This window comes from Canariomyces notabilis (genome assembly GCF_033297395.1).
Source record: "Canariomyces notabilis strain CBS 508.74 unplaced genomic scaffold N656scaffold_2, whole genome shotgun sequence".
Taxonomy (NCBI): Eukaryota; Fungi; Ascomycota; class Sordariomycetes; order Sordariales; family Chaetomiaceae; genus Canariomyces; species Canariomyces notabilis.
Window position 1 is genome coordinate 810,913 of NW_027041824.1, and position 26,828 is coordinate 837,740.

General features: G+C 54.9%; 12 protein-coding genes across 12 annotated transcripts; 5 read left to right on the plus strand and 7 right to left on the minus strand.

Annotated features, from left to right (window-relative positions):
• Positions 1-416: 416 nt before the first annotated feature.
• Positions 417-2,470, minus strand: N656DRAFT_700644 (general substrate transporter; the record flags this gene model as incomplete). Its single annotated transcript, XM_064810883.1, has 6 exons — positions 417-547; positions 617-847; positions 932-1,685; positions 1,798-1,895; positions 1,974-2,153; positions 2,230-2,470. 6 exons carry the CDS (start codon positions 2,468-2,470, stop codon positions 417-419), a joined length of 1,635 nt encoding a protein of 544 aa, XP_064673849.1.
• Positions 2,471-3,492: 1,022 nt separating this feature from the next.
• On the plus strand, positions 3,493-5,200 carry N656DRAFT_786684 (WD40 repeat-like protein; the record flags this gene model as incomplete). Its single annotated transcript, XM_064816548.1, has 3 exons — positions 3,493-3,540; positions 3,602-3,632; positions 3,690-5,200. The coding sequence occupies 3 exons, from the start codon at positions 3,493-3,495 to the stop codon at positions 5,198-5,200; spliced, it is 1,590 nt and encodes a 529-aa protein (XP_064673850.1).
• A 651-nt stretch (positions 5,201-5,851) lies between these two features.
• Positions 5,852-7,425, plus strand: N656DRAFT_765270 (cyclin-like protein; the record flags this gene model as incomplete). The annotated part of the gene is made up of 2 exons (XM_064813392.1): positions 5,852-6,325; positions 6,409-7,425. 2 exons carry the CDS (start codon positions 5,852-5,854, stop codon positions 7,423-7,425), a joined length of 1,491 nt encoding a protein of 496 aa, XP_064673851.1.
• Positions 7,426-7,968: 543 nt separating this feature from the next.
• N656DRAFT_826156 (FMN-linked oxidoreductase) lies at positions 7,969-9,687 on the minus strand (the record flags this gene model as incomplete). Its single annotated transcript, XM_064818471.1, has 5 exons — positions 9,374-9,687; positions 9,236-9,314; positions 9,061-9,163; positions 8,678-9,002; positions 7,969-8,614 (listed from the first exon to the last, which is right to left on the minus strand). The coding sequence occupies exons 1-5, from the start codon at positions 9,403-9,405 to the stop codon at positions 7,969-7,971; spliced, it is 1,185 nt and encodes a 394-aa protein (XP_064673852.1). The 5' UTR covers positions 9,406-9,687.
• A 204-nt stretch (positions 9,688-9,891) lies between these two features.
• Positions 9,892-12,234, plus strand: N656DRAFT_774497 (Phosphoribosylaminoimidazole carboxylase). Its single transcript, XM_064814278.1, has 3 exons — positions 9,892-10,863; positions 10,917-11,713; positions 11,787-12,234. Exons 1-3 carry the CDS (start codon positions 10,011-10,013, stop codon positions 11,997-11,999), a joined length of 1,863 nt encoding a protein of 620 aa, XP_064673853.1. The 5' UTR covers positions 9,892-10,010; the 3' UTR covers positions 12,000-12,234.
• A 1,038-nt stretch (positions 12,235-13,272) lies between these two features.
• On the minus strand, positions 13,273-14,008 carry N656DRAFT_765273 (uncharacterized protein; the record flags this gene model as incomplete). Its single annotated transcript, XM_064813393.1, has 3 exons — positions 13,273-13,405; positions 13,485-13,796; positions 13,854-14,008. The coding sequence occupies 3 exons, from the start codon at positions 14,006-14,008 to the stop codon at positions 13,273-13,275; spliced, it is 600 nt and encodes a 199-aa protein (XP_064673854.1).
• A 1,836-nt stretch (positions 14,009-15,844) lies between these two features.
• Positions 15,845-16,552, plus strand: N656DRAFT_765274 (uncharacterized protein; the record flags this gene model as incomplete). Its single annotated transcript, XM_064813394.1, has 3 exons — positions 15,845-15,948; positions 16,021-16,397; positions 16,488-16,552. The coding sequence occupies 3 exons, from the start codon at positions 15,845-15,847 to the stop codon at positions 16,550-16,552; spliced, it is 546 nt and encodes a 181-aa protein (XP_064673855.1).
• Positions 16,553-16,566: 14 nt separating this feature from the next.
• Positions 16,567-18,150, minus strand: N656DRAFT_774503 (succinate dehydrogenase and fumarate r). The gene is made up of 3 exons (XM_064814279.1): positions 17,665-18,150; positions 17,444-17,595; positions 16,567-17,387 (listed from the first exon to the last, which is right to left on the minus strand). The coding sequence occupies exons 1-3, from the start codon at positions 18,068-18,070 to the stop codon at positions 17,067-17,069; spliced, it is 879 nt and encodes a 292-aa protein (XP_064673856.1). The 5' UTR covers positions 18,071-18,150; the 3' UTR covers positions 16,567-17,066.
• A 238-nt stretch (positions 18,151-18,388) lies between these two features.
• N656DRAFT_774504 (uncharacterized protein) lies at positions 18,389-19,886 on the minus strand. Its single transcript, XM_064814280.1, has 2 exons — positions 18,835-19,886; positions 18,389-18,776 (listed from the first exon to the last, which is right to left on the minus strand). The coding sequence occupies exons 1-2, from the start codon at positions 19,801-19,803 to the stop codon at positions 18,687-18,689; spliced, it is 1,059 nt and encodes a 352-aa protein (XP_064673857.1). The 5' UTR covers positions 19,804-19,886; the 3' UTR covers positions 18,389-18,686.
• A 60-nt stretch (positions 19,887-19,946) lies between these two features.
• N656DRAFT_774505 (HCP-like protein) lies at positions 19,947-23,129 on the minus strand. Its single transcript, XM_064814281.1, has 4 exons — positions 22,936-23,129; positions 22,715-22,864; positions 20,711-22,654; positions 19,947-20,638 (listed from the first exon to the last, which is right to left on the minus strand). Exons 1-4 carry the CDS (start codon positions 22,961-22,963, stop codon positions 20,211-20,213), a joined length of 2,550 nt encoding a protein of 849 aa, XP_064673858.1. The 5' UTR covers positions 22,964-23,129; the 3' UTR covers positions 19,947-20,210.
• A 171-nt stretch (positions 23,130-23,300) lies between these two features.
• On the plus strand, positions 23,301-24,994 carry N656DRAFT_774506 (WD40 repeat-like protein). Its single transcript, XM_064814282.1, has 5 exons — positions 23,301-23,856; positions 23,922-24,024; positions 24,080-24,146; positions 24,243-24,580; positions 24,649-24,994. The coding sequence occupies exons 1-5, from the start codon at positions 23,547-23,549 to the stop codon at positions 24,839-24,841; spliced, it is 1,011 nt and encodes a 336-aa protein (XP_064673859.1). The 5' UTR covers positions 23,301-23,546; the 3' UTR covers positions 24,842-24,994.
• Positions 24,995-25,158: 164 nt separating this feature from the next.
• N656DRAFT_700613 (acetyl-CoA C-acetyltransferase) lies at positions 25,159-26,502 on the minus strand (the record flags this gene model as incomplete). Its single annotated transcript, XM_064810880.1, has 3 exons — positions 25,159-26,167; positions 26,240-26,315; positions 26,388-26,502. The coding sequence occupies 3 exons, from the start codon at positions 26,500-26,502 to the stop codon at positions 25,159-25,161; spliced, it is 1,200 nt and encodes a 399-aa protein (XP_064673860.1).
• Between the last annotated feature and the right edge of the window lie 326 nt (positions 26,503-26,828).

The window sequence follows — 26,828 nt, forward strand, 5'->3', positions numbered from 1 at the left end:
AGCCGCTGATGTTTGGATGTTGATTGCTTCAAGGAAGAAGAACTGCCCGACAAGGGAAGAAAGACATCCTAGACTCGACCTTTCAACTCAGTCAAAGGCCCTCAGAACTTGCCCCAAGCACAAATGCCCAGGTAGTAAGTGCCTTCATATCGCGAGCCAAGGCTTATCCGGCGTTAGGTGTGCTTGTCTTTCACATTAGACCATGAGTGCCTGGATACCTTAAAGATTCAGACTCTTAGCCAAGCGGCCCGGGCCCATGCCCTGAGAAGCTGAAGAACACCTTCAGTCAAACTAAATCTCCCTCCCGTCGTGTAGCCTGCTCCCGTTGCTAGTTGGATAAGACATCTAGAGACCAATATACAGTAACAGTATATGTGACCAATGCCCTACCCCTATGCAGCCAAAGTGGTCCTATACTAAACATACAGCCTTTGGCCTCGACGCTGTGGCCCCGGTCCCCGCGAGCCCCCTGGTACCATCTCATGCGCAATTGAATTCTCAACCGCCATGATCGCCTGTACTTCGGCAGCCTTTTCGTCTTCGAATACTACAGTACCGAATGTCAGCCACCCAGGCACGAGTTTGCTATTTGTAAGTGGGCGCTTCTTTGACTTACAAAATGTTGCCTCTTCAAGTGTCTTGCCGGACGTCTCTGGGAAGTGGAAATAAACAAAGTATACTTCGAACGCCAGAAAGCAACAGTATGTTATAAGAAATCTCCAACCGATGTTGTTGAGGCCGATGGGATTGACAAAGGTAGTAAAGAACTCGGCACTTCGCGAGAACAGCTGAAAGACCGAAATGCCATGGGAGCGCTCGGTGTATGGCCAAAGCTCGACGAGGAATGCTAGATACCAGACCACTATTAGCACTGCATAGGCGCAAAACGTGAAGACAGGGCGACTGGGACCCGAAAGTCAGGGATCCCTACTGTACGTGAGGGTATTGAGCGCCAAGCAGTAGCAGGGAGCGTAGGCGTAGATAAAAAAGATGCTCGCGGTCCCAGCGGCATTGTTTATCTGGCCAGACTCCCTTGCCGTGATGGCTCTCTCCATACTGATGGTATACCCGGTGAAAACGACGAGCAGACTCGCCGTACAAGCGAGGTACATGTGACGGCGCTTAAACCGACGAACGAACATGGAGGCTGTGAAGGAGCAAACCAAGGACCAGCATGAGAGAGTGACATTGATGGTCTGCTTGAAGTGAGACGAATCCCGGCCAATGATCTGTAAAAGGTCTCCCAGGTAGTATGAGAGGAGCGTGGAGCCAGACCACTGCGCAAACAGACCCAGCATGCACGTGGTGAGCAGGCGTTTCCGCATGCCAGCCGTTGCTGCAAGGTCAAGCCACGACGTCCTCGAGGTTCGCATCTCGATACGCAGTGTCGATTGGATCTGGGCCATTTCGGCCCTGACGAACTGAGAGTCCCTGCCCTCGGCGTGGTACTTTCGCAGGATCTGATGAGCTTCGTCGCTACGGTCCTTGGCGACAAGCCAGCGCGGGCTCTCCGGGAGGAAGAAGACGAAGATGAGTTGGAGCAACGGACACACAATCTGTAGCAGCGAGGGGACTCGCCAGCCCCAGTCGGTCAGTATGCCATTGGTACCAAAGCATATTCCGGCTGCTGTGATCTGGCCAATAAAGAACGAAACGCTGAAAAGCGATGTCAGGACGGCTCGTTCCTATAGACGTTCAACATTCATTGATATGTCAGCCCCTGACTCCCTGAGAAGCAACATGATGACTGTTTGGCCCGCCGTCTCGTAGGCACAATACAATACAAGTAGTACATACGTTTGGATACCCCAGTTCACCAATTAAAGAGGAGCCTGATACTATGCAGGGTGGAATGCCGAAGCCTAGGATTAGACGAGCGGCAATATATGCACCGACTTTGCGTTGTTTTGTTTCGTTAGTTCCTTGTCGTCGACATGGACTTCATGAGTGTGTGCCAGACTGCCAGTACCTACCGTTGTTGGCGAAACCCTGTATTAAGGACCCAGCAACCAAGACAGAGGAGCCGAGGAAGATTGCCCATCGTCGTCCAAGCCGATCATTGATGACGGGTATCAGGGGAAGGGAGAAAATGGCACCGAGAGGGTAAGCGGCTGCGATAATTCCCTTGAGGGTGCTTTGGGGATTTCCGAAGACTACAACATAGCAGCAGGGTGCTTGTCAGTCACAGGGAAATCGCCTAGTACCTAGCCACGACAGGTTTGACCTTACAGCTGATCCACGAGGGCAGAATCTGCATAGCATTGACCATTTGTGAGTGGAAGCCCGAAGTCATCTGGATGCCCATGCAGGTTGGGATAAGCATGAAGTAGAGATGGCGCAGATTCGGCTTGCGGTACCAAGGCACTTTGTCCTCGTTGGCGAGTCTTGTAACAATGGCATCGTGGCTGTCCCCTCCGACTACTGGGGGCTCGTTGCCCTTGGTGAGTTCACTGTTGCTGGGCCGGTCCATGGTGTCTGTTGATTCAAAGTGCTGCTGGCACGGCGAGAATGTTGAAGGAATGGGATATCCGGGGGATGGTGAGACGCTTGTTCACCCATATGTATTAAACCAGTTGAAAACTCTGGAGTGATATGTCGAGAAAAAAGTCGGTGTGTGAATAGTCAAGGGACTGGAGCTTCTAGAAGTTTGGGGGGTCGAGACTTCTCGGAAACATGGCTCTCTACTAGCGCCAGCTAGTACCTACCTCACCTTACCAATCATGACGCCCTGTCCGGTGCTCTATCGGATCCGATCCGGAGACCCACCCGGGCCGTAGAGCCGCCTTTGACTCCAGTTTCCCGGAGAGGCTACATTTTCCGGCTGGCGACTGACAGAACCGAATACAACTCGTATCCGAGTCCTAAGTGACCCCCGCTTTCGGATACTTCGGATGGCCGGTGCCTTGGCACAAGAACCATGCATTGCTCTACTGGCAATTCCTCGTCAACAGGGCGTACACTTGTAAACGGGCCGTGGTCGGAAGGAGGTGGCTTGGCCCGGTCAGATTCTCAACAATTGGACGTCGAGGTCGAGAACTCGAATGGTTGCCTTGTGGGCAGTTACTGCCCTGCCGGAGTGTCATAGGACTTGAAGTTGCTGTGCGGTATGTACAACAATATATCCAGGGCGTACATGTCCTCTCAAAACCAAAATGCATGTTCCAATCAACGAAGGTGACTGCCGGGTCATCAGATGTTTGGAAGGCTGGAAGTTCTGGGTACGTTACCCCGCTTGGCCGAGGTCGGCCGCTAGATGCTGGCAGCTGGCAGCACCTGGGGTCTACCGGTACCCCAAATGAAGCTGGTCGATAAGATAACGTCAGTGAACCTCAAGGTTAGAATTACGGCATCACAGCTTTTGCTGTCGTTTAGGAAGCAAAGCTGGTCCCACCACAGCTTTTCGATAACCGACAAACGAGATAGGACTGAGAATTCCAATTGGGTGCACCTTCTGTAAATACCTCGACAACGACTGCCCTCCGACTTGCAAATATGATGCACCCATCGCGTAGGGCGTATGTTGAGGAGGCTGAAGCAGAGGTACGCTTGCAAACTGCTGCCACGGATTGTCCTAGCACCGCTAACCCGTTGGTGCGTGTAGGAGCGCGGCGGAATTGACCTGGATTCCATCCGTAGGTTTTGGTCTTGAGACATGGACATGTTCAACGGCCTGCTAACTCGTCATCCAGCGATTGATCGCGATTATGACGTTCCCGGCGCCGGCGCCGGCATCGCGTCAGAGAAAGCCTCAGCTCTCCTATCCCAATTCGAACGAAAAAGGCTAGCAGCGTCTATCGCTGTTCCTACCGATGATGGACGGGTACGAGCCAAACTTCGAGAGCTCGGCGAGCCCGTCACGCTCTTCGGCGAGGGCCCGGCCGACAGGCGTGACAGGCTGCGGGAGCTCCTCACAGAGCAGGCACAACAAGCCGCCCGCCAGGAGAGCGCCGATGTAGAAATGAAAGACGCTGAAAAGTCAGAAGAGGAGGAAGCTGAGGAGCAAGAGGAGGAATTCTACTCCAAGGGGACAGACGAGCTCCTCCAGGCCAGGATAGACATTGCCCACTATTCAATCCCTCGGGCGAAACGGCGCATCGAGTTCCAGAAAAAGGAAGCCAGCATACCTTTACGCACCCATGTCAAGTTCCGGAAGGAAATTAAGGAGCGCCTCCAGACCTACGAGCTCCAGGGCAGTCAAGCCGCGGGAGACCGGCATGTCAGCATGACAAGGATTTCGCCGAACGGGAAGATGGTGGCAACGGGTAACTGGGGCGGCCAGGTTAAACTTATTGATATCCCCAGCCTAGAGCAGAGGCGGCTATTAAGAGGCCATACAAACAAGATTAGCGGCATTGCTTGGATGCCCGACGCTACCTTGGACGGAAGCAACGTGTCGGAGAACGCGGTGAATCTGGCCTCAGGAGGAGCGGAGGGCCAAATCCACCTGTGGTCTTTAACCCAGGATACGCCTCTCTCTACCCTCTCCGGACACGCTCAGCGAGTCTGCCGCGTCGAGTTTCATCCATCCGGGAAATATCTGGCATCCGCCTCAGAGGATACGTCGTGGAGATTATGGGACGTGGAAACAGCGACAGAGCTGCTCCTTCAGGAGGGCCACTCGCGCGGAGTATATGCCGTCAGCTTCAGCACTGACGGGTCCTTGCTGGCCAGCGCAGGGTTGGACAGCATCGGGCGTATCTGGGATTTGCGTTCAGGCCGCACCGTGATGATACTAGACGGCCATCTGGACGGGCACATCAAGCCCATCTACGGCCTTGACTGGGGATCAGACGGCCACCGGGTCCTGACAGCCTCGGCAGACGGGTGGATCAAGTGCTGGGATGTCCGGAAGGTACAACGGACGGGAGGTATTGGTGCGCACACAAGCGCAGTGTCCGATGTGAGGTGGTTCAAAGGCTTGGATGATCCATTGTTGGGAACCCCGCCGGGCGAAGACGAAAGGGGCATGCAGCTTCCCAAGAAGTCCGGCATGTTCCTGGTTTCGGCAGGGTTTGACCACAAGGTCAATGTCTTCTCAGCTGACGATTGGGCTCTTGTCCAGTCGCTCACAGGCCACACAGGCCCCGTTGCGAGCGTGGACGTCAGCAGAGACGGGAAATGGATTGTCAGCGGCGGCCACGACCGGACAGTCAAGCTTTGGGGGCGTAACGACTCTGCAGGGTTGTACGGCGAGGACTAGACCGTTGCAGGACTGGTATCGTGGGCGTTTTATGTAACAAGTAGAGTCTAACTGATACCCAACAATCTCACACTTCTCTTCACGCACACGGGACTCTGGCCATCTGGATGACATGAGTTGGTGATGTTCCTTAGCTTAGCTGACCTTGCATGAGCGAGGCAAACCGAGCTTGCCAAAATGAGACGTCACAGCCGTTCAATTCCGAAACAACCAAACAACGTGAAGTACAGAGGATGGCGATGCCAAACGAATACAAGTATCCTTAGGATATCCAGTCTTTCGAAGTCGAAAGCGACTCATAAGTTGGCCTTCTACTGTGTAAAGGAAGGACGAATACGGAGTAGGTACGGAGTACTGCCAAGGCTGCCAAAGTAATGTGTGCACAGGCCACCTGGCGCCTCCCTCCACAGCGATAAAGGGCGATAAAGGCTGGTGCAGTGGTTTAGAGATCGCCGTCTATCCAATGGTTGCAACCACCAAACACGTTCTTGCTCTTGACGACTACTTCCACGACCTGATTCGCCTTCAACAGTCTATACCAAGTCAATGCGACCCATACAGCTACAAATATCTTGATCTAGAGGCCCAAAAACAGGGATCGAACCTCACTTTTTCACGCCGTCCTTGCGTCGCAAACCCAGAACCAGAATCATGTCCAGCATCGACAGGTATCGGCCTCCGAGGGAAGGCTACCAGCCGCCTTCTCTTCCGCCAAAACCGCCTCCCGCCATCAACGACCGATTGTCAAAGTCCCCGTTCAGGAGACGCGACGTTCCCCCCGCCGTGCCTTCCCCGCCGACACTCAGCTCCAGGACATCGCCACCCAGACCTCTCTCGCGCCGCAGCGCGCCGTCACCCTCACATTCTAGCCCTCGGCAACCTCCTCAACCGAGGCAGGACCAATGGTACTTCACATCAGACGAAGTCGCGAGCTCGCCCAGCATCATAGAAGGTCTACCACCGGCCGAAGAAAGATTACGGAGAGCCAAGGGCGTCAACTTCATCTACCAGGCCGGCATCCTCCTCGAGCTGCCGCAAATCACATTATGGGTCGCGGGGGTATTTTTCCACCGGTTTTACATGAGATACAGCATGGTGGAGGAGAAGTCGGGCATACATCACTACGTAGGGAATTTCTGGACCTAGCAGAACCAACTGAGAGAAGCCATAAACTGACCACCACATCCCCCTTTCTTACCCCGGTGCAGAATATCGCCGCGACAGCGCTCTTTCTCGCGAACAAGACGGAGGAAAATTGCCGCAAGACCAAAGACGTCATCATCGCCGTCGCCAAAGTCGCACAAAAAAACACCAAGCTCATCATTGACGAGCAGAGCAAGGAATACTGGCGATGGCGCGACAGCATCCTGACGTACGAGGAGCTCATGCTGGAAACACTGACATTCGACCTGTTGGTCGACAACCCGTACGCGCAGCTGTACGAGCACTTCCGGCAGCTGGACCTGGTGCACAACAAAACGCTGCGCGACTCGGCCTGGGCCTTCTGCAACGACGCCTGCCTGACCGTTCTCCCTCTACTCCTCCCCGCGCGCGACGTTGCCATCGCCGCCGTCTTCTGGGCCACCGCCGTCACCCGCGAAAAGATTGACGACGTTGACGGCCAGGCCTGGTGGCGCTTCCTCGGCGCCAGCGAAGCCGACACGGTCAAGGCCGTCGCCCTCATGACCGATTTTTACAAAAAGAACCCGCTCCGCAAGCAGGACGCCAAAGTACCCGGCTCCCCCGAGTTCAACCTCGAGAGCACCCGCCGCCGCGGCGAGCTCGGCCTCAGCCAGCTCGAGCTGGATTCGGCGGCCAGCCAGTACGGCGGCACCCCGACCCCGCTGGGAACGGACCGCGCTGGCACGCAGAGCCCGACGAGGAGTAGAGCGAATGGAAGGGCTGGGGAGGGGTATGATGCTGCTGCTGGTATTGGTGCTGCTGCTGGTGGCAGGGTCGTGGTCAAGACTGAGGGGCTTGATCAAGAGTCGTCGTCGTCGCTGGTCGGTAGGAATGGGGAGGTTAAGGGTGATTCCGACGCCGCGCTCAAGGTGGCGGCAAATCATATGTCGGCTCACGAGCGGGGTCCAAATGGTGATGCTGCAACCAGCGGAGGACTAGTCTCCCCCCGTGTAAAGAGAGGGGGGGAGGAAAGTAGTGAGGAGAGGGACGCTAAGAAGGCCAAGCTGGAGGATGAGGATGAAGGGGAGATTAAAGGCTCTTGAGAGAGGCTCAAGTCTCGGTTTTTACTCTTCACCTCACCACGGCTGTTTGCTTTCTCGTTGTTTCTTGGTTGTCATGGGATGGGGCCTGGGGTTGTCTATTCGGCGCAGGGGAGTCAGCGAATGGGTTGGAGTGCATGTAATCATACGGTTTCGTTAAGCTGATGATGTGCACTTGATCTGTGACCCTTTTCGGGGGTTTCTTGAATCTCGATCTCCCAACCACTCTGTGAGAGGGGACCTCGGAATGTATCCATACACGTCTCTTTTTGCTCTCTTTTCGCCGCAGAGGGATCTGACCCGCTTCCGTGGGATGCTTTGCTTCATGCCAGTGACCGTGTTGGCTTCGCGGTAGGTAAAGGAGAGGCGGGGGTTACCATGGTGGCATACCGCGTCGAGGAATTTCGAACACAAATAAGCCGAGGTTCCCTGGTCGAGAGGACATAGGACCTGATCCAGCCACACAACATTGTCAGTGATGATACCCCCTCTCCGAAACGTACCAACACATCCTACATTTCCCATCCTCATTCCCCCATCCACCCCTTAACCTCGATCCCGCCTTAAACCTAACCCCCCCCCCCGTCCCCGTTTCTCATCCAAAAAATCAATCAAATCAACCATGTTGCTACACGCCAGCATGGCAGCCCGCTCCTGCTTGGTCAGCAGCGCGGACTTGTTGAAGGGGCTCATGCCCGGCGCGCACATCTCACTCAAATGGTGCAGCACCAGCTTGAAGGGCAGCGGGCTGCGCACCACCTTGTTCAGGAACGTCTCGACTGCCTCCCAGGGGCAGGTTTCGTGTCCTGCGTAGAGGGCTGGGTTTGCGAGGATTGCGCGGGCTGACATTAGGCCGGAGAGTTTGGGCAGGTTGGGCTTGACCAGGGGGTTTGAAGGGGAGGAGGAGGTGGTGCTGGCGGCGGTGGCGGTGGAAACGGGGTTTGAGTTGGTGTTGGTAGGAGTGGGAGTGTTAAGGAGAGGGGATGTGAAAGGGAGAGCGTTGAGCGCAAAGACGTCTCCTGACACGAGGATTGGGACGCGGTCGCCGAAGGTTGATGTCAGGATCTCGAGGGCTTCGAGGTTGATTGGTGTGCTGGACGGGGTTGATCTTGTCCGGGGGTGAATTGTGAGGAAGTCGATATGCCGGTTTGCCTCGGGGCCGAGGACTGTGGTTATAAAGTCGATTGTTTTGCTGTATATAGATAGCATCGTCAGCTGAGCAGGGTATTCCTCACTTTTCACAGTTAGATCTTACCGGAGATCCTTGTGCACCCGAATCTTGACACTTAGGCTCCTCCCCCTCGGGCTGTCCATGTCCTTCTCTTTTTCAACAGCCCAACCATCTTGGCGCAGCTGCTCCCGGGTCTCGACTACCATGTCCCGTACCAGTTCCCGCTTCTCCATTAGGGCAGCCCCCAGACTCTCGGCGCAGGCCCATGATTGAGGGCAACCGCAATTCAGGTCGATACCGCTGCAAAACGGCGCCACGAGTGATGATGCCCTTGCGAGCTCCTGAGGAACGTTGGCCCCGAACTGTACTATTGTAGGGGGTTGAGGGCCATTGGTAGATATTGTGAAGTCTAGGGAGAGTTAGGAGACGGTTCAAACTTCAAGAGAATGAGTTTGCAAGTCACCAACCACTATCCCTAGCAAAACGATTCCTGTTGAATTCTTTGGCCAGGATCATAGGTGTCCAACACAAATCTGTGCCATAGGCAAAGACGGTCTGACGGAAGGCGAGCTGCTTGGCCGGTCAGATACTGCAAACTGGGAAGTGAACACGCAATTGTAAACTCCATACAAAAATACTTGCCTTGCTGTATCGCACCATAGGCGCTGAAGCATATAGAAAGCGCCTTTCTTTTCTCGCAACATCAAAGAGCTTTAAGGGGCTGGTTCCAAACAGAATGAGTGAATCCGAAAACCAACTGAAAGGCAGAGATAGGCTTACTGTACGTGTTCCATATCTAACGTGTTTTCCATGTTGGTCCAGATAAAATGCGTAGATCGTGGAAATCTCGGGAGACGCAATATCGGACGGCATGTGGATGAATGTATGAGTGATGAATGAGGAGACTCAGAAAGTCTTGGGCGTGTCAATTGCCCCACGGGCTGAAAGTTTACAGCAAGCCCTCAATCATCTTGCTGGTAGCGGAAACTAGGTCAATAGGTTTCAAGAAGTAATGACAGTCTCAAAGGTTTCTGAATGGGGTTCTCAATCGAAGTAGCTTACCAAGTATCCAGACCTCATTGTTGACTCATGCGTTTCTAGACGGGCAGCAACCTCTTCATCCATTTACAGAACCCCTTTATTCATTTACAGGAGACTGCGTACTATATCTTCCCGTAAGTGGGGGCATTCAATGCGCTAACTGCAGGTCCCAAACAGCATTGATTGGCTTAAGATGCCCTGTAACTACTGTAACCAACTACCTTAGCACCCGATGAGCAAAAAAACTGCAATCAGAATTCATAACCGATCTCGGGAGTTTCTACGGAGTATACTGTACAAGATATCAGGTTCACAAGCCAAGTGAGAGAAACCTTTGCTATTGCAAAACAATAAACCAGAACCTAAGACGACAAACATGCCCGAGGGTGGGAATCCCGTCATTGGCCTGCTGGGCGGAGGGCAGCTCGGGCGCATGCTCTGCGAGGCTGCCAACCCCCTGGGCATCGACGTCGCCATTCTCGACGAGGAAAAGGCGCCGGCGAAACAAGCTCACGACACGGGTCGCCATGTCACCGGCTCATTCAAGGACCCGGACTGCATCCGGAAGCTCGCTACTGTATCCGACTATCTGTCAGTGGAAATCGAGCATGTAGAGACCGAAGTGCTTGAGGACATTGAGAGAAACGGCGTTCAGGTCAAACGCCCTGACGGGTCTACCGCCATCCATCGGCCGCCGATTCACCCTTCTTGGAGGACCATCCGGCTTATCCAGGACAAGTACCTCCAGAAAGAGCATTTCAGGACCAGCGGCAAGGGAATCCCCATCGCCGACCAGCTACCAGTCGCGTCCGACTCTGCGTCTCTCAGGGACGTCGCTGAGAAGTTCGGCTTTCCTTTCATGCTGAAGGCCCGGAAAGGCAGCTACGACGGGAGGGGCAACTTCAAGGTCAACAGCGAGGCCGACTTTGAGGCTGCCATCAAGGCACTTGGGGGGCTCAGTTTGTACGCCGAGAAATGGGCCCCATTTGTCAAGGAGCTTGCCGTCATGGTCATCAGGACCGAGGATGACAAGGGCAATCTCAGAAACTGCGTCGCATATCCTGCCGTCGAGACTGTCCATGAGGACAGCATCTGCACCAGGGTCTTTATGCCACCTAGAGATGTGCCCGAGGCAGTGTGCGAATCCGCGCGGAACTTAGCAACCCAGGTTATCAGCACCCTTTGGGGTAGAGGTGTTTTTGCCGTGGAAATGTTTCTTCTGGAAGATGGTGCGAGACAAGTGCTTCATTCTGAATCAATCTCGTACTGACACTTCATACAGGCTCGCTGATGGTCAACGAGGTCGCACCCCGCCCGCACAACTCCGGCCACTACACCATCGAGGCGGTCCCTCAAATGTCACAGTTCAAGGCGCAACTCCATGCCGTCCTTGACCTGCCCGTTCCCGCCACTTTGACGCCTAGAGTGTCCTCCGCCATCATGCTCAATATCCTCGGCGGCGCCACCCCTTCCGCCCACCACAAACTAGTCCAACTAGCCCGGTCCACCCTCGACGACAGCATGGACGTCTACCTCCACTTGTACAACAAGGCGTCCAAACCGAGCCGGAAAATCGGCCACATTACCCTGACGGGGTCTTCAACCATCCAGGATCTGCAGGCCAAAGCCAAGCCATTCATCGACCTCGTGGACGAGATCAGGCTGGAGCGCACTTCAGCCGCATCTGAAACCCTCCGTCCCCAGGCATCTCCAGAAAAGCAACAACAACAACAACAACAACAACAACAACACCATGAAGAAAAGAAACCCCTCGTGCTGGTAACAATGGGCTCCGACTCGGACCTGCCCGTGCTCAAGCCCGGGCTGGACGTGCTGCGCCAGTTCGGGGTGCCCTACGCGCTCGACATCACCTCGGCGCACCGCACGCCCAAGCGCATGATGCGTGTCGCCGACGAGGCTGCCGGCCGAGGCATCAAGGTCATCATTGCCGCGGCGGGCGGCGCCGCCCATTTACCTGGCATGCTCTCGTCCGAGACCCCGCTGCCCGTGATTGGTGTCCCTGTGAAAGCGACACACCTGGACGGGGTGGATAGTTTGTTGAGTATCGTTCAGATGCCCGTGAGTAATCTCCCTACGGAATGAATTGTCTTGTGAAATGTGGATTGTGCTGATCTGTTTTGTTTGTCTGCAGAGGGGAGTGCCGACCGCTACGGTGGGCATCAACAACTCGACGAATGCCGCGCTGCTGGCTGTGAGGATCCTGGGGTCTTTTGTCCCAGAGTACCAGGAGAAGATGAGGAAATATCAGCTGGAGATGGAGGAGCAGGTCATTGTTAAGGGGGATAAGCTGCGCCAGGAAGGGGATGTGGCATACCTTGCGGGTATGGCTAGCAAAGGGAAATAGGGGCCAGATACCTTAACCACGCTTGATAAAAATTACAGGTTCACACCATGTAGTATTTGGTCCGTGGCGCTCTGTCGTGTTTCTGTCATGTATGTACTCCGTACCCGACCGGTTAGGACATATCCAGCCTTGAGATGGGGGAGTTGTAGTGGAATGGTGTGATAGTAGCATGGTGCGATTCCTCTGCGGTGGCGGAAAGCCAGAGCCTAGATCCGTATAGATATAGTACCATTAACCACCAGTCAAGGTCTGGGTTGCTCTCTGTTGCTGGGGAGTGACGTTTGGGGGGGCGAGGATGGTAGAAACATGCTAAGGCATATATAGAGTAAGGACTCGTACGGGAATCAGGAAGCACATGCCTGAAAGTCGTTGCTTCGTAAGGGAGTATTAGTATCGGCCACGGCATTGCAAGACAGCATTGGCGCAAGTTGATCCGTACCTAGGGGTGACTTTGACAGATTGTGTCGTACAAGTATGTACAGTACAGCCCGAATAAGTTTGGTCGAGTAGATGGAGGATGTAAGGTGGAATCTGCCGGCAGTGCACACATTGAAACTCAACTTACAGTACTATACTACAGATTGTGCCACAAAGAGGATGAAGGAGTAACAGTGACAGCGCAAAGCTCGGCTGACTTTTTACAGCCACAAGACTTCCATTGACTAGCAAGTGAGTTCAGTTCTCGGAATATCCACCGATAGGCAACTGCACCGGACGGGAAGGAGCCTTTTACTAAGTCAAGCCTTTCCAGAAATGGATAGGGCAGGGAGAAACAGTGGCCGCAGGGTGTCTGGTCGAGAGCATACTATATAGTACATATGATGATAACCATCTTCGGTATATAACAGAGCGTGTTGTTAATTAGATGTCACCGTGGACGGAACGGATAACCTCGGCTTTCGTATCATCCACACTTGATGAGCTAACCTTGCCTCAGGGCCGCTAGAATAGCAGTTAATGGACGAATGTACGAATGGCGGTCAGTCTTCACGGTTGTGCCAGCACATGCTGTATCTACAGCACCCTAGATCGTATTTTCGATCTGCTAAAGACGGAGAAACGCCCCCCTGGAGCAACATAAGACGTAGCAGCCCCTTATGAGCTGGATCGGCCAATAGCTCATGTGTACTTGCCCCTGCCCCTTTTCAGCAGTCTCCTTTTTGAACTTCCAAAGAAAAACTGTTCCCAGGCCTACCCCTACTTCATGAGCTTGGAGCATTCACTCCTTTTAGAGAATCAGATTTCCCCTCCCAACTTCCCTATGGGAAGTACCTCACTGAGGCAGCGTCAAGATCGGAGGGCCCCGTACGGAGGTAACCACTCGAGTGGTGATTGTGGTCTTGGTCACTGTCTTGGAGCACGGCGGCGCCGTGAAAGTCGGCCATGGGCGGCAGTCGGGGAAGCAGCTAATGGCAGTCAAGCAATCAATTTAACACAACTCACCCCAAGGGTTGATAAGGCTTCAGGGGCAAGGCAGCAACATACCCTCCATACCACTGACCACACTCGTTGATGCCGTCCAAGCAGACAGTCTGCGCAGCGGTACAGCTGCTGGTTCCAGTCGCCTTGCCGGTGGTGGCCGGCGGCAGCTGCGTTACCTTGGTTGTGATGACTGGTTTCGTGCTGGTGGGGGTAGGCTTCGTGCTGGAAGATTTCTTGGTGGACGTGGGCTTCTTGCTTGAAGTTTTCTTGGTCGAAGTGGGCTTCTTCGTGCTCGTCCTTTTCGTTGTCGCCGGGATGGTGCTTGGGCAGGGAGGCGGTTGTGGTTTAGAAGCGGTTTTGCAGACGTCGTAGCACCTGCCACTATCTCAGCAAATGTTGCTTACAGTTTCTGGCTTACTATGTCCCAATTACCCTCCATATCTAACACCGCAAGTGTTGATTGCATCAATGCAGATCGTCTGCGGTTGGCATGTGGAAGCCCCGTCAGCGACTGGGGCGGCAGCGCCTAGGCCTCCGAGGAGCACCATGATGGCCGAAAATAGGGGCAGGGCTGTTGTTGGCTGCATTGTGGATGGCAAGGGATGACAGAGACTGAGAAGAACGGATAGACCCCAGGAAAGGAAGATGAGATGACCAGACTTGAAAAAGATCGTGCTTTTGTCCAGCGATGGCGAGCGAACCAGATATATAGTACGGAGCGGAGGGTATAAGTCTGTTGAAAGTTGCTCGCAACATAACAGCAACATAACTGAATGCAGTTAGACACGTACAACAACCTCCTCGTATTCTGTACACCTTGCTTGGGCCACTACAAAGCCCATGTGCTAGCTTTACTAGCGTCCGATTTGGAGTCCATGCCCATTCAGTCTCTGGGACGCATCTCGTATCCAATTCATCCGCGCCAACCTCGAATGGAAGCCAAGGCGGATGGTTGAACCGAAGGATCGCAGAAAGAGGCAATTGAGAACAGATATACGGCTGGGTCCGGTCCTGTCGCCAGCTGCAGGGACCCGAAGGTTGAGGTAGGGTTGCGTGCTCAGGACGGGAAAGTAGGTAAATAATAGGCTAAGATCCCTAAACCCGCGGATTGTCGGGACTGGTAAGGAGGGAGAGAGGCTACTAGCCTGCGGGATGTCGCTGGATGGGCAGATCTGGGGAATGAAATTCTCCGCCACCCAAGACAGGCGCCAGTACGACACTGGTTCGCCGTCGACCGTGCGATCAGGGCCCTACCTGTCTCATGGTGCGTCTGTGGAAAGCAGTGGTGAGAACTCCCGGTGGCTTGAGCTTGGCATCACTGCAACCCAAACTCCGGATAGACTCAACACGGAGGAAATGTTGCGCTCGAGGGCGGCTCCATTCGGAGGAGCAAACAAGACAAAATGATATGTCCAAGGATCGCGTTGATTGACTGCAGACGCGCGGCTGTCAAGTCCGTTGTTGAAAAGGAAGGACGCAACGGGTAGAAGAGGTCGAAGCTGGTGGAATGGTGGTCTCTTAATGATCGGGGATTGATGTAACCCAGGGGGAAACATACACACCGAGTCGGTCCCTATACCAATGTGGTCTCGAATACTTCTAGAACCGACGAAAGCCACACTGCCGCTGTGTAAGAGTGGAGGAAGGTAGATGCGGCAACCGCAACCTGCCGGTACTTCATGGCCACTGCACTGTTGGCCAACAGTAATGAATGATATCAAGTACCTGGTCAGCCAGCACTTGCGAGACCTGACCTCATAGTGTAAGTTCGCCGCTGCGCGTGTCTCTGAGCTTGGCTGCTTGCTGGTAAATGAAGCGATAGAGCCATGAACCAGGTGTCTGGAGGAGAGACATTCTTCGGCTGCTAAAAATAATCCTCTGCAAAAAAATCCTTTTGTTAAATTAATTTGAAGGGCCCGAGTGGGATGCTGCAAGTTGTCGAGATCGTCGGTTGTAATAACTGATAGCGGAAGAATTCAACGTCGCTGCTGTGTTGCAAGACAATTTGGGTTGATTGCGGCAAAGGGGCGAAAGGGCAATATAAGTCGGCATACCGAGCAAGCACAGCACATGTGTGTGTGACGTTGAAGGTGGGGTGCGCCCGCCAGGAACTGTCAGGAGATCGGAGAGGAAGGAGCAATTGATGGATGGAAGGATGAAAGAGAACTCTGTCGGATGTGAAGAGGTTTGCAAGGACATGTGATGATATAGAGAGAGAGGCGAGAATTGAAGAGACAACAAACCATAAAAGGGTCCCTTCTCCTTCCAGGAACAGAATAACCAGTCTTGCTAAACACCACTCTCAATCGGCACTCAGATCTTCAGAGTTCAGACCTCACCAGCCGAAAACAACCGGTTCTCACCTGCTCGTTCTGAACTTGCAACCCAATCCCAAAACATCAACCACCCAGAGCATCAGCACCATGAAGTTCCAGGCCCTTGCCCTCGCCCTTTTCGCCTCCACAGGCCTCGCAGCTCCTGTCGCCGAGGACAGCAAGCCAGCTGTTTACAGCCTGCGTCTCTCCTCGTAAGACCTCCCTCTCCCTCCCAAACCTCAACCCTCCACAAGCTAACCCCACCCCCCCCACACCAACCTCAGCCGCGTCAAGTCCCTCGACGGCGCGTACCTGACCGCCAACGGAACTCTCCTTGGCGTGTCCTCATCTCCCTCGGCCAAGCCGGCGCTGTTCACGCCCGTGGTGGACGGCAAGACAGGCCTGGCCGAGCTGCGCACGTACCCGCAGGGGGACGGGGCGCTGGCGCTCGTGGGGCGCAACGGGCTCCTGGAGCTGGCCAGCCTCGAGGACCCGGCCAGCGTCAACGTGCCCGACGGCATGACGATCGACTGGACCTCGTTCAAGCTCGAGGAGGAAGCCGGCGCCGCCGCGCCGCTCGAGTACGTCAAGGGTGAGGGCGCCTGGGTCGCGTTCCCTAGGGGGAATAACAAGGGCGAGTGGAGCGTCAAGTGGAAGGATGGTAAGTCGTTTTTTTTCTCTGTCGGTATTCTTTGTTGTGGAGGGTCGTCGCTTGAAGTTCCGAGGTGCTGAGCTGATACTGGTGTTGTAGCCGCGGCTCTGACCATTGCCACCTACATGCCTGTCAAGGTTGTCTATGAGCCGGCCAGGGCATGATCGATGGTAGACGGTAGTGCGGGATAAAATGGGGTTGGTGTTATGGTTTATTCATGCCGGAGGATTTCGTCTGCGGTTTGCCCCTGTGCCTGGACGTGCCTGGGTGGCTGTCAACTCGTCGAAAAGTAGAATTATCATGGTTTTTTTGGCGTCAAACCTGGTTCCCATTGTTTCCTTATCCAAGCCCCAAATACCCTCAGTTCGGTCGTTGTCATGATGGTATAGCGAATAGAATATGATTGAAGGACCCTGGTTTCTACCTGAGCCTCTGACGGGATCCCAGACACCGCTCAAGTCACCGATCTCGAATGAAGTGGCCAAACAAAGCCAAAACGCAAGCCATCCTATTGCTGTTACTGTGACAAAGTAAACTCCAACCATGCAGGAGACCAGGGTAAGGTTACATATCTACCAAAGTCCGAATATCAGGACTAACACCGCCCAATCGCCCTTTTTGCCGTCCACGCCACCCTCCTAGTCATTCCCAACTCTACAGCCATCTCACCCCCCCAAATTAGAATGCCATCTCCTTCTTGATTTGTGCAATAGCGAGACCAGGGTTGAGGCCCTTGGGGCATGTCCGAGTGCAGTTCAGGATGGTGTGGCAGCGGTACAGGCTCATGGAGTTATTGAGGGCGTCCCTGCGCTCGGCCGTCTTCTCATCACGAGAGTCGGCCAGCCACCGGTAAGACTGGAGAAGGATGGCAGGACCGAGGTACTCTTCCGAGTTCCACCAGTATGACGGGCACGAGGTCGAGCAGCAAGCGCACAGAATGCATTCATAAAGGCCATCAAGCTTCCTCCGATCCGCCTTGCTCTGCCTATACTCCTTGCCCTGTACCATCTGTCAGCTAGCCGAGCCATTTGCACGCGTCCGGCAAGGAAACTCACATCAGGAGCGGGCGTCTCTCTTTGCAGGTAAGGCTTGATCGACTTGTACTGCTTGTAGAACTGTGTAAGATCGGGCACCAGGTCTTTGACGACGTAGGTGTGTGGAAGAGGGTAGATCTTCATCTCAGCCTTGTCCTCGGCGGGGATACGGCCTAGTTCGCACAATGTCAGTCCCATGTTCTGCTCTATGACACTCGGCCCCTTCGAGGGTAAGAACATACAAAGGCAGGCGAGCGTGTTGGTGCCATTGATGTTCATGGCACAGCTACCACAAATGCCCTCTCTGCAACTCCGGCGGAAAGTAAGGGTAGGGTCGAGCTCATTCTTGATGCGAATAAGGGCATCGAGGACCATAGGCCCGGTCTTGTTCAGGTCGAGGGTGTAGCTCTGCATGCGCGGCTTTTCGGTCGTTGTGTCAGGGTTCCAGCGGTAGACCTGGAAAGTCTTGAGGTTCGGCTGCTTCTCAGCGCCCGTCTGGCTACCCGCGGCCGTTGAGCTGTGCGTAGCGCCATCGGCGAGCTGGGCCATGCCGCGGACGGCGACTGGTGAGGCGGCGGCGATGCGCAGGGCCGGCCTGGACACGGCAGCGCCGAGCAATAGTGATGAGGAAGAGCGGAGAGCTGCCATGATTGCGGCGTGGGGAATTGATGCGCTTGCGCTGGCGACGTTGAAGTTGCTGTCGTGGGCAGAAACCTGAATGCAAGTACGAAAAGGGCTCGGAAAGGCAAGAACGCTGCTGGTGGCGCTGGATTGCAGTGGATCCGTGATCCTCACATTCGGTTCCCCGGAACACCTCGGCAAATTCTGGCCAATCACTGCGCTGGGAATTCCAATGCCGCGCTGTTGCGCGCTGCCGTGCAAGCCCGAGCCGGCCCACAAAAGCAGCGTGGAGTTCGCCCCGTCCACAACGTCACAAGTTGAAAAGTCCGTCTGAACATTGCTAGGTCTGTGAATGGCGTCAGTCGTTGAATCTAGCAGCTTGCTACTGTATGGCATCTCTTATTAGTAGCCTTCAACGCACTAAAGTTCAATATCAGAGCGCCTAGCTAGCAGCAATTGCACCCTGATTGTTCTGTACTGTACTGTACATACCACATACCACACGAGACCTCTTACTCACTTTGAGTTGCTAAAATGCTAGTCTCATCGGCCCGTGTCACGCCCCCGCTAGGTAAAGCAGTGATACCGGCTGCTCTCATCTGCATCGCCAGTATCACCGTCTCCATCTCATGCTAATATAGCTTCAATCCCTCCACTTGTCCTCAACAGGATCATAGCCCAGCACATCTGGGTCAATGTTCAGACTCCTGAGCATCATGAGCATCGTAAAGCCCTGTGAAATAAAGTCAGCCATGTCACTTGTCTAATATCCCATCTCATATCAAACTCACCACTTCCCCGTTCTCTTCTTCCTCCACCTCTTCTTCTTCCTGTGAGCCCCCCACTTCCCCATTCTCATCCCAACCCTCCTCTACCTTCTCATCACCGTTCCCAATGCCTCCCCGTCCAATCCCAACCTCATCCGCATCCCCAAACCCCCCACCCAGCACCTGCCGCCGCCTGCTCTCCCTCCACGCCTGCCCTCCGCCCATCTGTTCCACCCTCCCTTTGATAAGCCCGAATAACTCCTCCGCCGCGAGCCTGCTTGCCCCCTTCCATTTTTCTACCAGCTCCCTCAGCTCCCCATCAATCTCGCGTTTATTACTCCACTTGCCCCCACGAAGACCATTCGCCTGCGAATGAGAAGAAGACGAAGAAGAAGAAGCAGACGCCCTCTTCTCAATCCGCGCCGCTTGCCGCACAATCTCAAGTTGCTTCTGCATCGCAACGGTGTGCGCCTCAATTTCCCGCTGTGAGGCGTTAATCCGCTGGAGGAGGTCGCCGCCGCCGCCGTGGCCTCCGTTTTCGCCGGGTGGTTTGGTGCTACTGCTACTACTGCTTCTTGCGCCAAGGGGGTTGTCTACCCTTAGACCTGGAAGCTTGGGCGGGGCGGGTGTGTTTGCATTCCTACCAGGCGTAGTAGTAGTACCGTCACCTCCCACCTCGCTCGCAGCGCTAGCCCCCTTGACAACCGGGGACGAGGACAGGGACAAGGGCGATGCCGCCGCCGCCGCCGCCGCCGCTCCAACAGCAGAAATGGCAGTGCTCCTTGCGGGTGCGGGTGTAGCTGGGGTGCGCGGGGCAGTAGTAGTAGTAGTAGGAGAAGCAGTTTCGAAACCGGGAGTAGAAGGAGAGGTTCTAGATGAGTTTTGTTGCTGCCGGCTTATTAGCGGCGATCGGAATGGTTTCCGGAGCGTGGCGTTGGCGGCTTCAACGCGTCGGCGTTTGGCTGCTGGGCCGCCGGGGGTTTGAAAAGACATTTTGGAGATGGCGCATCTTGGGAGGCTGCAATCCCTTGTATAAACGCATAAGTACCCTTTTTTTGGAGTTGAAGGTCGCTTGGGGTTTGCAGAGTTGAGGAACACATGCTTGCAACTCAAAAAGGAAGTCACTCCACAGATTGATTTGGGTGATTGGCAGGGGCGGCACAGCCAGGAAACAACAGCATCTCTGTGATTGCGACAGCATCAATGTTCGCTGCGTCAAAGCATTGTCATTCTCCTCCGAGACTTCATATCGTTACATGCACATGAGGCACAGTTTGGTGCCTATGCGTTCCTTAATGATCTAACCCACGATAATTCATCGACCAAGACGCCGCTCGATGCCATATGTACATGCACTCTTTCATGAAAAACGACGCTATCACACCGTGTCTTTTTTCCTTTCAATGTCCAATCCCTCCGGCAACCCATTGCCCAAAATCGGGGTCCCCAGGTTGTGGGAAGAGTCCTCTGTCTTGTGGTTGAGGTTGTTGTTGCTCATCTTCTCCATTGGCCCCTGCTTGGACGCCGCCATGTTGCTGCTGCTGCTGCAGCCGCTGTTGCTGTTGCTGTTGCCGCCGCTGCCTCGCCGTCTCCTCATCCCTCCGTCTTGCCATCTGCTGACGCTGCTGGCGGTACATGACCAAGAATATCAGTGTAGCGGCCAGGCCAAGGATCACGAAGCTTTCCATTATGCCGTCATCAAAATCCAGCGCATCACCGCCGGGCATAGTATCATCATAGAGGTCGTCATAGACGTCGTCGTAGTATTGGGCATCATCCTGTAAAAAGTTGTTGATCCACTCGCTGAGCGACCAGTCCTTCTTCGGTTCTGCGAGACGAGAAGTTCCATGTCAGTCTCTGCTTTTTCATAAGATTAGGATGAGGGGGCTGCGCTCCATACTTGGTTCGTCTTTGATCGAGTTGATCCTCCCGTGCGTAAGGGTATTCCAGGCACTCTTCGCACGCAGTTTCAGCAGGCTAAGCGCTACAGGGAGATAGGCTTCGTCGTTTGTCTCGAGCGCCGAGTCATAATATCGCTTGGCCAGGTGGTAATCCTGATTCAGGCCTACTCCGTGCTCGTGCATCCACCCAAGATTGTACAGTGCCTGCGCACTCTGGTGGTACTCGGACGCTCCCGTATAACACTGGACAGCCTTGTCAACGTCGACATCGGTACCAATACCGTACAAGTAGTAGTCACCCATCTTGACTAAAGCGTCGATATTCCCCTGGCGTGACGAGCGCGTCCAGTATATGAGCGCTAGGGTGGGGTTCTGAAGGAGAGATGGGACCCGGCTGCGATGATCCAGCAGCTTCGGGATTGGCAATCGAGATTTGTCCGGGTCCAGAATATAGGCGACATTGTTCTGCGCTTTCTCGTATCCCTGCTCTGCCGCGCCAAGATATTCGAGGAAAGCCAGCTCCGTATCGCCATCCTCGTAGGCCAAGTTTGCCTCGGCCCAGGACGAAACAAGAGGCTCGACCTTTTCGGCCACTGTCTTGTAGTAGACCACGGCGGCGGAACACGATCGCTCGCGACCGACTCCAAAGAAGTTCATCTCGGCGAGGTAATAGTAGGCTTCAATATTGGCCCAGCGAGCGGCCAGTTCAAAGTAGTGATTCGCCGCTGCCAGGTCGTCGCTCTGCCCCTGGTCGAGGTAGAGGCTCCCGAGCTGTACCTGGGCAGGTGCATAGTCTTGGGCAGCGGCCATTTTGAAGAGCTCGGTGGCCTGGATGACATCTGTCTTCACGCCATATCCGTTGAGATACAGCAAGCCCAGGCCCCACTGAGACCGCGCTTCCTTTAGGGCGGCACCGCGCTCGAACCAGAACTTGGCCCGATCAAAGTTCTGCTCGACGCCTTCTCCCCGCATGTACATGCGTCCGATGTAGCCGGCAGCCTTGGCGGCTGTCTTGTCCAAGTTGGGTTTCGGGCTGTCGACGGGACGGCTCTTTCTCCAGTACTTTTGCGTGACTTCGAAGAAGTACTTCCTGGCTAGCTGCATATTCTTCTCAAGGCCTCTTTGACCTTCGTAATAGATCCGGCCGAGGTTGAACGAGGCTTCGAAATCGCCCTTCTGGGACATGAGGTCCAGGTACTCGATGATATCCTCAATCGAAGCGTACGCGTCCGAGTTGGGGTGCGCCTTGATGGCGTTGCTTCCGGCACTAGCGACGCTGGCGCCTTCGCCATAGACCCCGCCGGTCTCGTCAGCGATGCGATACGCCTCGGTCGTCCACGCCATCCCACCCGGAGGTCCGGACCGATACCAAGCAATAGCCTTGTCGGCAACCCGCTTGTAGTATTTGACGGCGGCGTCGCAGTTCTTGGGCGTGCCGATACCAACGTGGTGCCGGTGAGCAACCGTCATTTCAGCCCTCGTGTGGCCCCTATTAGCGGCGAAGGTATAGTACAGGAGTGCACGTGCTTGGTCTCGCTGAACAGCGTCTCCGATGCCGGTCGAGTACATGAGCCCAACCATGTATAACGCTGAATTGTTGCCGTTGAGAGATGCCAGTTGGTGGTAGTAGTCGAAGGCGGCGCGCATGTTCCTCGGATACGAGAAGTTGCCGTAAAAGTTCATCTCAGCCAAGATGTACAGGGCGTCCGAGTTGTTCTGCCGAGCCGATTCTTCCAGGAGTCTAGTCGCATGCAAAAGCGGCCCGCTCAGCGCACTCCTATGAGGCGTTTCGGGCGGCGGGGCACTGAGGCGAAGGCTGGGGAGAGCCTTCAAGGCGAACTGCAATAGGGTGCCGAAGACGCCATGCTGCTTCCGTATCCTGTGGTGGAAAGGCCGATATAGCTTGCGCAACTCGGCGAGGGCAGATTCAACAAGGTCGGCGCCTGATGTGCGTTAGTGATGCACGGCCTGTATGCGGTATGATAGCGCGGAGCAGGCCGTACCAGGCTCCTGGGCCGCTTGTCCACCGCTTTGTGCAGCAGCTACCTCTGTGCGAAAGGAGGCGCCGGTCCGTCCCTCGGTCGTGTCGCCAGCAAGGACATGCTGCTTGGTCTGCGCTTCGGCGTACGAAAAGGCAATGGCCTGCAAGAGCACTGGAGAGAAGGTGGAATGTTAGCGCATCTTTCTTGCTCGTGACATGACTGCCTGGATAATTGCCGCTTACGGAACAGCCATAGAAGATGGCGCTTCATCTTCAACTACCGGTGCTGAATAAGTGTGCAAGGTGCAACGTCTTCATGCCATGGCTAACAGTTTGTGAAGGGGAGCAGTTGGCGGGAGACCACGAGTGCGTTGACAGCTCTTGTAGTGTTGGTAATTTACCAGCTGTCCTGAACACAGCTTCCTCCACTGAATGACATGCGCCTAAGCCAGTGCTGCACGGATCCGCGGCAGGGGCCGGGCCTAGCATCATCCAACCTCTGCCTTTAGTTCGCCAGCTGGTGACGGCTGCCGAATCCAGACAACAGAGAAAGAAGAACTAGGTACGGATAAGGGGCTGCTTTGCTCCTGTTGCAGTCTCCTAGGAAAATTCCATGTAAAATATTCGAAGATGAGATGATTTTCACTCACCATGAATAGGATCTCAATAATCTAGAGAAATCTGCAAAAATCCAACAAGAACGTCATTCTTGGTCGAAATCACAAGCACTTATTCAGAGCTAGCGAACTGCCAATTTCAAAGGTGCCAAAGCTTGGTGCCGACTTACACCCTTAAAAGCACACACGGGATCCGGCATTAGAGAGAATAGTTTAGGATCCTTGACTCACCCCAAGATGGCCGCATACAACCTGGCTTGTAGAGATGGGTACAAGTACCCTGGCCATGAAACATATGTTGTCGACATCCTTCCCGTCGCCGCTGGACTTGCAACAACAGCTTCGGATCAAACCCTCAATCTCTTCGACCCCCTTCGACTAAGCCAGGGACCGACCAGCAAGATCACGACAGACCAAGGGAATCTGACCGCCGCAAAGGCTTACAGCGTGGCTGACTCCGTCATATGCACAACGGGCGAGAATGGCACCGTGTCAGTTTGGGACTTGCGGCAGGAACCGGCAAGAGCTCGGGCGATGCAAATAGGGGGTGCGGCCGCGTTTCCATTCTTTACTACTACAAAGTTTGAGCCTTTTACTAAAGAAAGTTTTCAGGAGGAAACTGTCCGTCATTACTATCACTGGCATGTTCAAATGAGACGAACACTATCGCCGCTGGCACTGAGCTAGCAAACCATCAAGCTTCCATCCTCATCTGGTAAACCATGCCCTTTCCAAGTCGAACCTTCGAAAACCGAGCTAATCGACACCAGGGACGTGCGCTCCCCGTCATCTCCTAGAATACAATACAATGAAGTCCATTCAGACGACATCACCGAGGTTTGTTAAATCCCTCCCCTTCCCCCCCGCCCCCTATCCTTCCCCCTTTCCCTCCAACCCTCTTACTCACCCACCCCCTTTTTCCCTCCCCAACAGCTCTCATACAACCCAACCAACCCATCCCTTCTCCTTTCCGGCTCCACCGACGGGCTGGTGTCGGTGTCAGACACGCGCGTAGCCGACGAGGACGAGGTCGTGGTGCAGACCTTCAACCACGGCTCGGTGCACCGCGCCGGCTTCCTCAACGCCACCGAGGTGTACGCCGCCTCGCACGACGAAAAGTTTGCCTTATACGACATGGCCGAAGACGCGGTCACGGGCGCCGCCACGCTCGATCTCGGTGACATCAGGGACCGTCTTGGTTGCCGATACCTTGCCGGCGTGACGGCTAAGATGGATGGTGCTGGGGCTGTGCTTGGCGTTGGGTTGCCTGAGTGAGTTCACCTTTTTTATGTAGATTCGCACATGGTGTTTGGTGCTGATGAATGATGCGGGGGTCAAGGATGGAGATGTTCAAGTTGGTTCACTTGGCCAAGGGTGCTGCTGGGTGGGAGGTGGATGGGACGGCGGTTGTTCAGTTGCCCGGAGCTCATGCGTCGGAGTTGGTGCGGAGTTTCTGCTTCTTTGACGAGGCGCAGACGGTGTTTACTGCTGGAGAGGACGGGTGTGTCAAGGCTTGGGGTGTTAGTGGCTAGGCTTGAAGAAGCCGCGGATTAGGGGTTACTGATATGAGCACTTCGAAACCAAGGGTAGTCTACACCGTTGTGTAAAAGAACCCCAAATCGGCGACAACGTGTCACAGTAGATATATTATAGCCTTGGTCAACGTGTCTCGCCGCACTCGACCCTATACTATAGGTTGGATCTGGCAGGCTGTGGACCCTCTATCGACCTATGAAGGGCGATCACTCCAAATCAGAAATGCAATTCCTCTTCGCAAGTAACGCCGAGATCCCATTTTCTCCCATCTAGTGACGAACGTTGAAGGCATCACACCCGAAAAAGGCAACACTCACTGCAGGTTCTCAATCACGAGGGCAGATGCACCGCCACCACCGTTGCAGATACCCGCCACGCCAATCTTGCCCTTCTTCTCGCGCAGCACCGACGTCAATGTGGTGACGATGCGTGCGCCCGAGGCACCCAGCGGGTGGCCAATGGCGACCGAGCCACCAAACACGTTCACCCTCTCCGGGTCCAGGTTCAGAAGCTTGATGTTGGCCAGCGCCACAACCGAGAAAGCCTCGTTGATCTCGTAGTAGTCAACGTCCTTCTCCGTCAGGCCGGCGTGCTTGATGGCCTTGGGGATGGCCAGTGCCGGGGCGATAGTGAAGCGGGGGGGTTCCCGCGCCGCATCACCCCAGCCGAGGATCTTGGCCAGCGGCTTGATGCCGAGCTCCTTGAGCTTGGCCTCCGAGACCAGCACCACCGCAGCCGCACCGTCGTTGATCGGCGCGGCGTTGGCAGCCGTGACGGTGCCGCCATTGGGAATGAAGACGGGACGGACCGTCTTCAGCTTGTCAATGTTGAGGTTCTTGACCTCCTCGTCCCGGTCGACCTTGACGGGCGGTTTGCCCCGACCGCCGCTCACCTCGATGGGCGCAATCTCGGTGAAGAGGCCGGCCTCGGTAGCGGCTTGGGCCTTTTGGTATGTCTTGATAGCGTACTCGTCCTGCATCTCACGTGTCAGGCCGTGGTCCTGGCTGCAGAGCTCGCCCTGCATGCCCATGAGCTCCTGCTTGCCGTATGCGTCGCGGAGGCCGTCCTTCTGCACGCCGTCGATGAGCGACGAGTCGCCGTACTTGGTCCCAGTTCGCAGGTTGGGGAGGTAGTGGGGTGTGTTAGACATGCTCTCGGTGCCGCCAGCCACAACGATGGAGGCATTGCCCGTAATGATGGTCTGGGCGCCGAGGATAATGGCCTTGAGACCGGACGCGCACACCTTGTTGATCGTTGTGCACACGACAGCCTCCGAGAGGCCGGCGCCGAGGGCGCACTGGCGGGCCGGGGCCTGGCCGAGACTGTCGGAGGGTTCTTGTCAGAACGTTGGAAACAGATTAAGCTGTTTGCTTGGTAGATTAGAATCAACTCACTTGGCCGAGAGGACATTTCCAAAAAACACCTCCTCGACATCCTCGGGCTTGATCTGGGGGACACGCTCAACAGCGGCTATTTAATTGGTCTCATGTTAGGGGTTGTTTCTTTCTATGAGCGAGTGGCAACGGCCTGCAGCGTACATACCCTTAATGGCGTGCGACCCCAATTGTGTCGCGCTGAGGCTGGACAAGCTTCCTAGAAAGCTACCGACGGGAGTTCTCGCCGCCGAGACAATATACACAGGGGGAAGACCGGCCATCTTGTCGACTTGTAGTGCAAAACAGTTATCCAAAATGTTGGGATGAACTGGCCGGGGGTCGGGGATTGTCGGTGAAGGTGGGAAATATATGTAAGGGGAAGCCAACAATCGGCCGATAAGATAATATTTGCCCCTCCCCCATCCCCGACCCTTAAGGTTTCTTTATGAGACCCCCGGATGCCCGGCGCCGCTTCTGGAAAGCGCCGAAGCAAGAATTGTCCGATCCCGGCAGGCAGTGGCACTGGACACACCTTCGTCGCCACACATGTAGGTGGAGGAAACCAATCATCTACAGCCAAGCGCCCCTCTGTGGCTCAGCTATACGC

Bases quoted from the DNA above. Each gene is read 5' to 3' on its own strand.
- N656DRAFT_774504 (XM_064814280.1), bottom strand. From the start codon at position 19,803: ATGTCTTTTCAAACCCCCGGCGGCCCAGCAGCCAAACGCCGACGCGTT. The intron at 18,777-18,834 runs GTGAGTTTGATA...TTTATTTCACAG, and splicing joins AAGAAGAGAACGGGGAAGTG to GGCTTTACGATGCTCATGAT.
- N656DRAFT_774503 (XM_064814279.1), bottom strand. From the start codon at position 18,070: ATGGCAGCTCTCCGCTCTTCCTCATCACTATTGCTCGGCGCTGCCGTG. The intron at 17,596-17,664 runs GTATGTTCTTAC...TGTGCGAACTAG, and splicing joins CAACACGCTCGCCTGCCTTT to GCCGTATCCCCGCCGAGGAC. The intron at 17,388-17,443 runs GTGAGTTTCCTT...CAGATGGTACAG, and splicing joins GAGAGACGCCCGCTCCTGAT to GGCAAGGAGTATAGGCAGAG.
- N656DRAFT_774506 (XM_064814282.1), top strand. From the start codon at position 23,547: ATGGCCGCATACAACCTGGCTTGTAGAGATGGGTACAAGTACCCTGGC. The intron at 24,025-24,079 runs GTAAACCATGCC...AATCGACACCAG, and splicing joins CAAGCTTCCATCCTCATCTG to GGACGTGCGCTCCCCGTCAT. The intron at 24,581-24,648 runs GTGAGTTCACCT...GCGGGGGTCAAG, and splicing joins CTTGGCGTTGGGTTGCCTGA to GATGGAGATGTTCAAGTTGG.
- N656DRAFT_774497 (XM_064814278.1), top strand. From the start codon at position 10,011: ATGCCCGAGGGTGGGAATCCCGTCATTGGCCTGCTGGGCGGAGGGCAG. The intron at 10,864-10,916 runs GTGCGAGACAAG...CACTTCATACAG, and splicing joins AATGTTTCTTCTGGAAGATG to GCTCGCTGATGGTCAACGAG. The intron at 11,714-11,786 runs GTGAGTAATCTC...GTTTGTCTGCAG, and splicing joins TGAGTATCGTTCAGATGCCC to AGGGGAGTGCCGACCGCTAC.
- N656DRAFT_774505 (XM_064814281.1), bottom strand. From the start codon at position 22,963: ATGAAGCGCCATCTTCTATGGCTGTTCC. The intron at 22,865-22,935 runs GTAAGCGGCAAT...CCTTCTCTCCAG, and splicing joins CCATCTTCTATGGCTGTTCC to TGCTCTTGCAGGCCATTGCC. The intron at 22,655-22,714 runs GTACGGCCTGCT...AACGCACATCAG, and splicing joins ACAAGCGGCCCAGGAGCCTG to GCGCCGACCTTGTTGAATCT.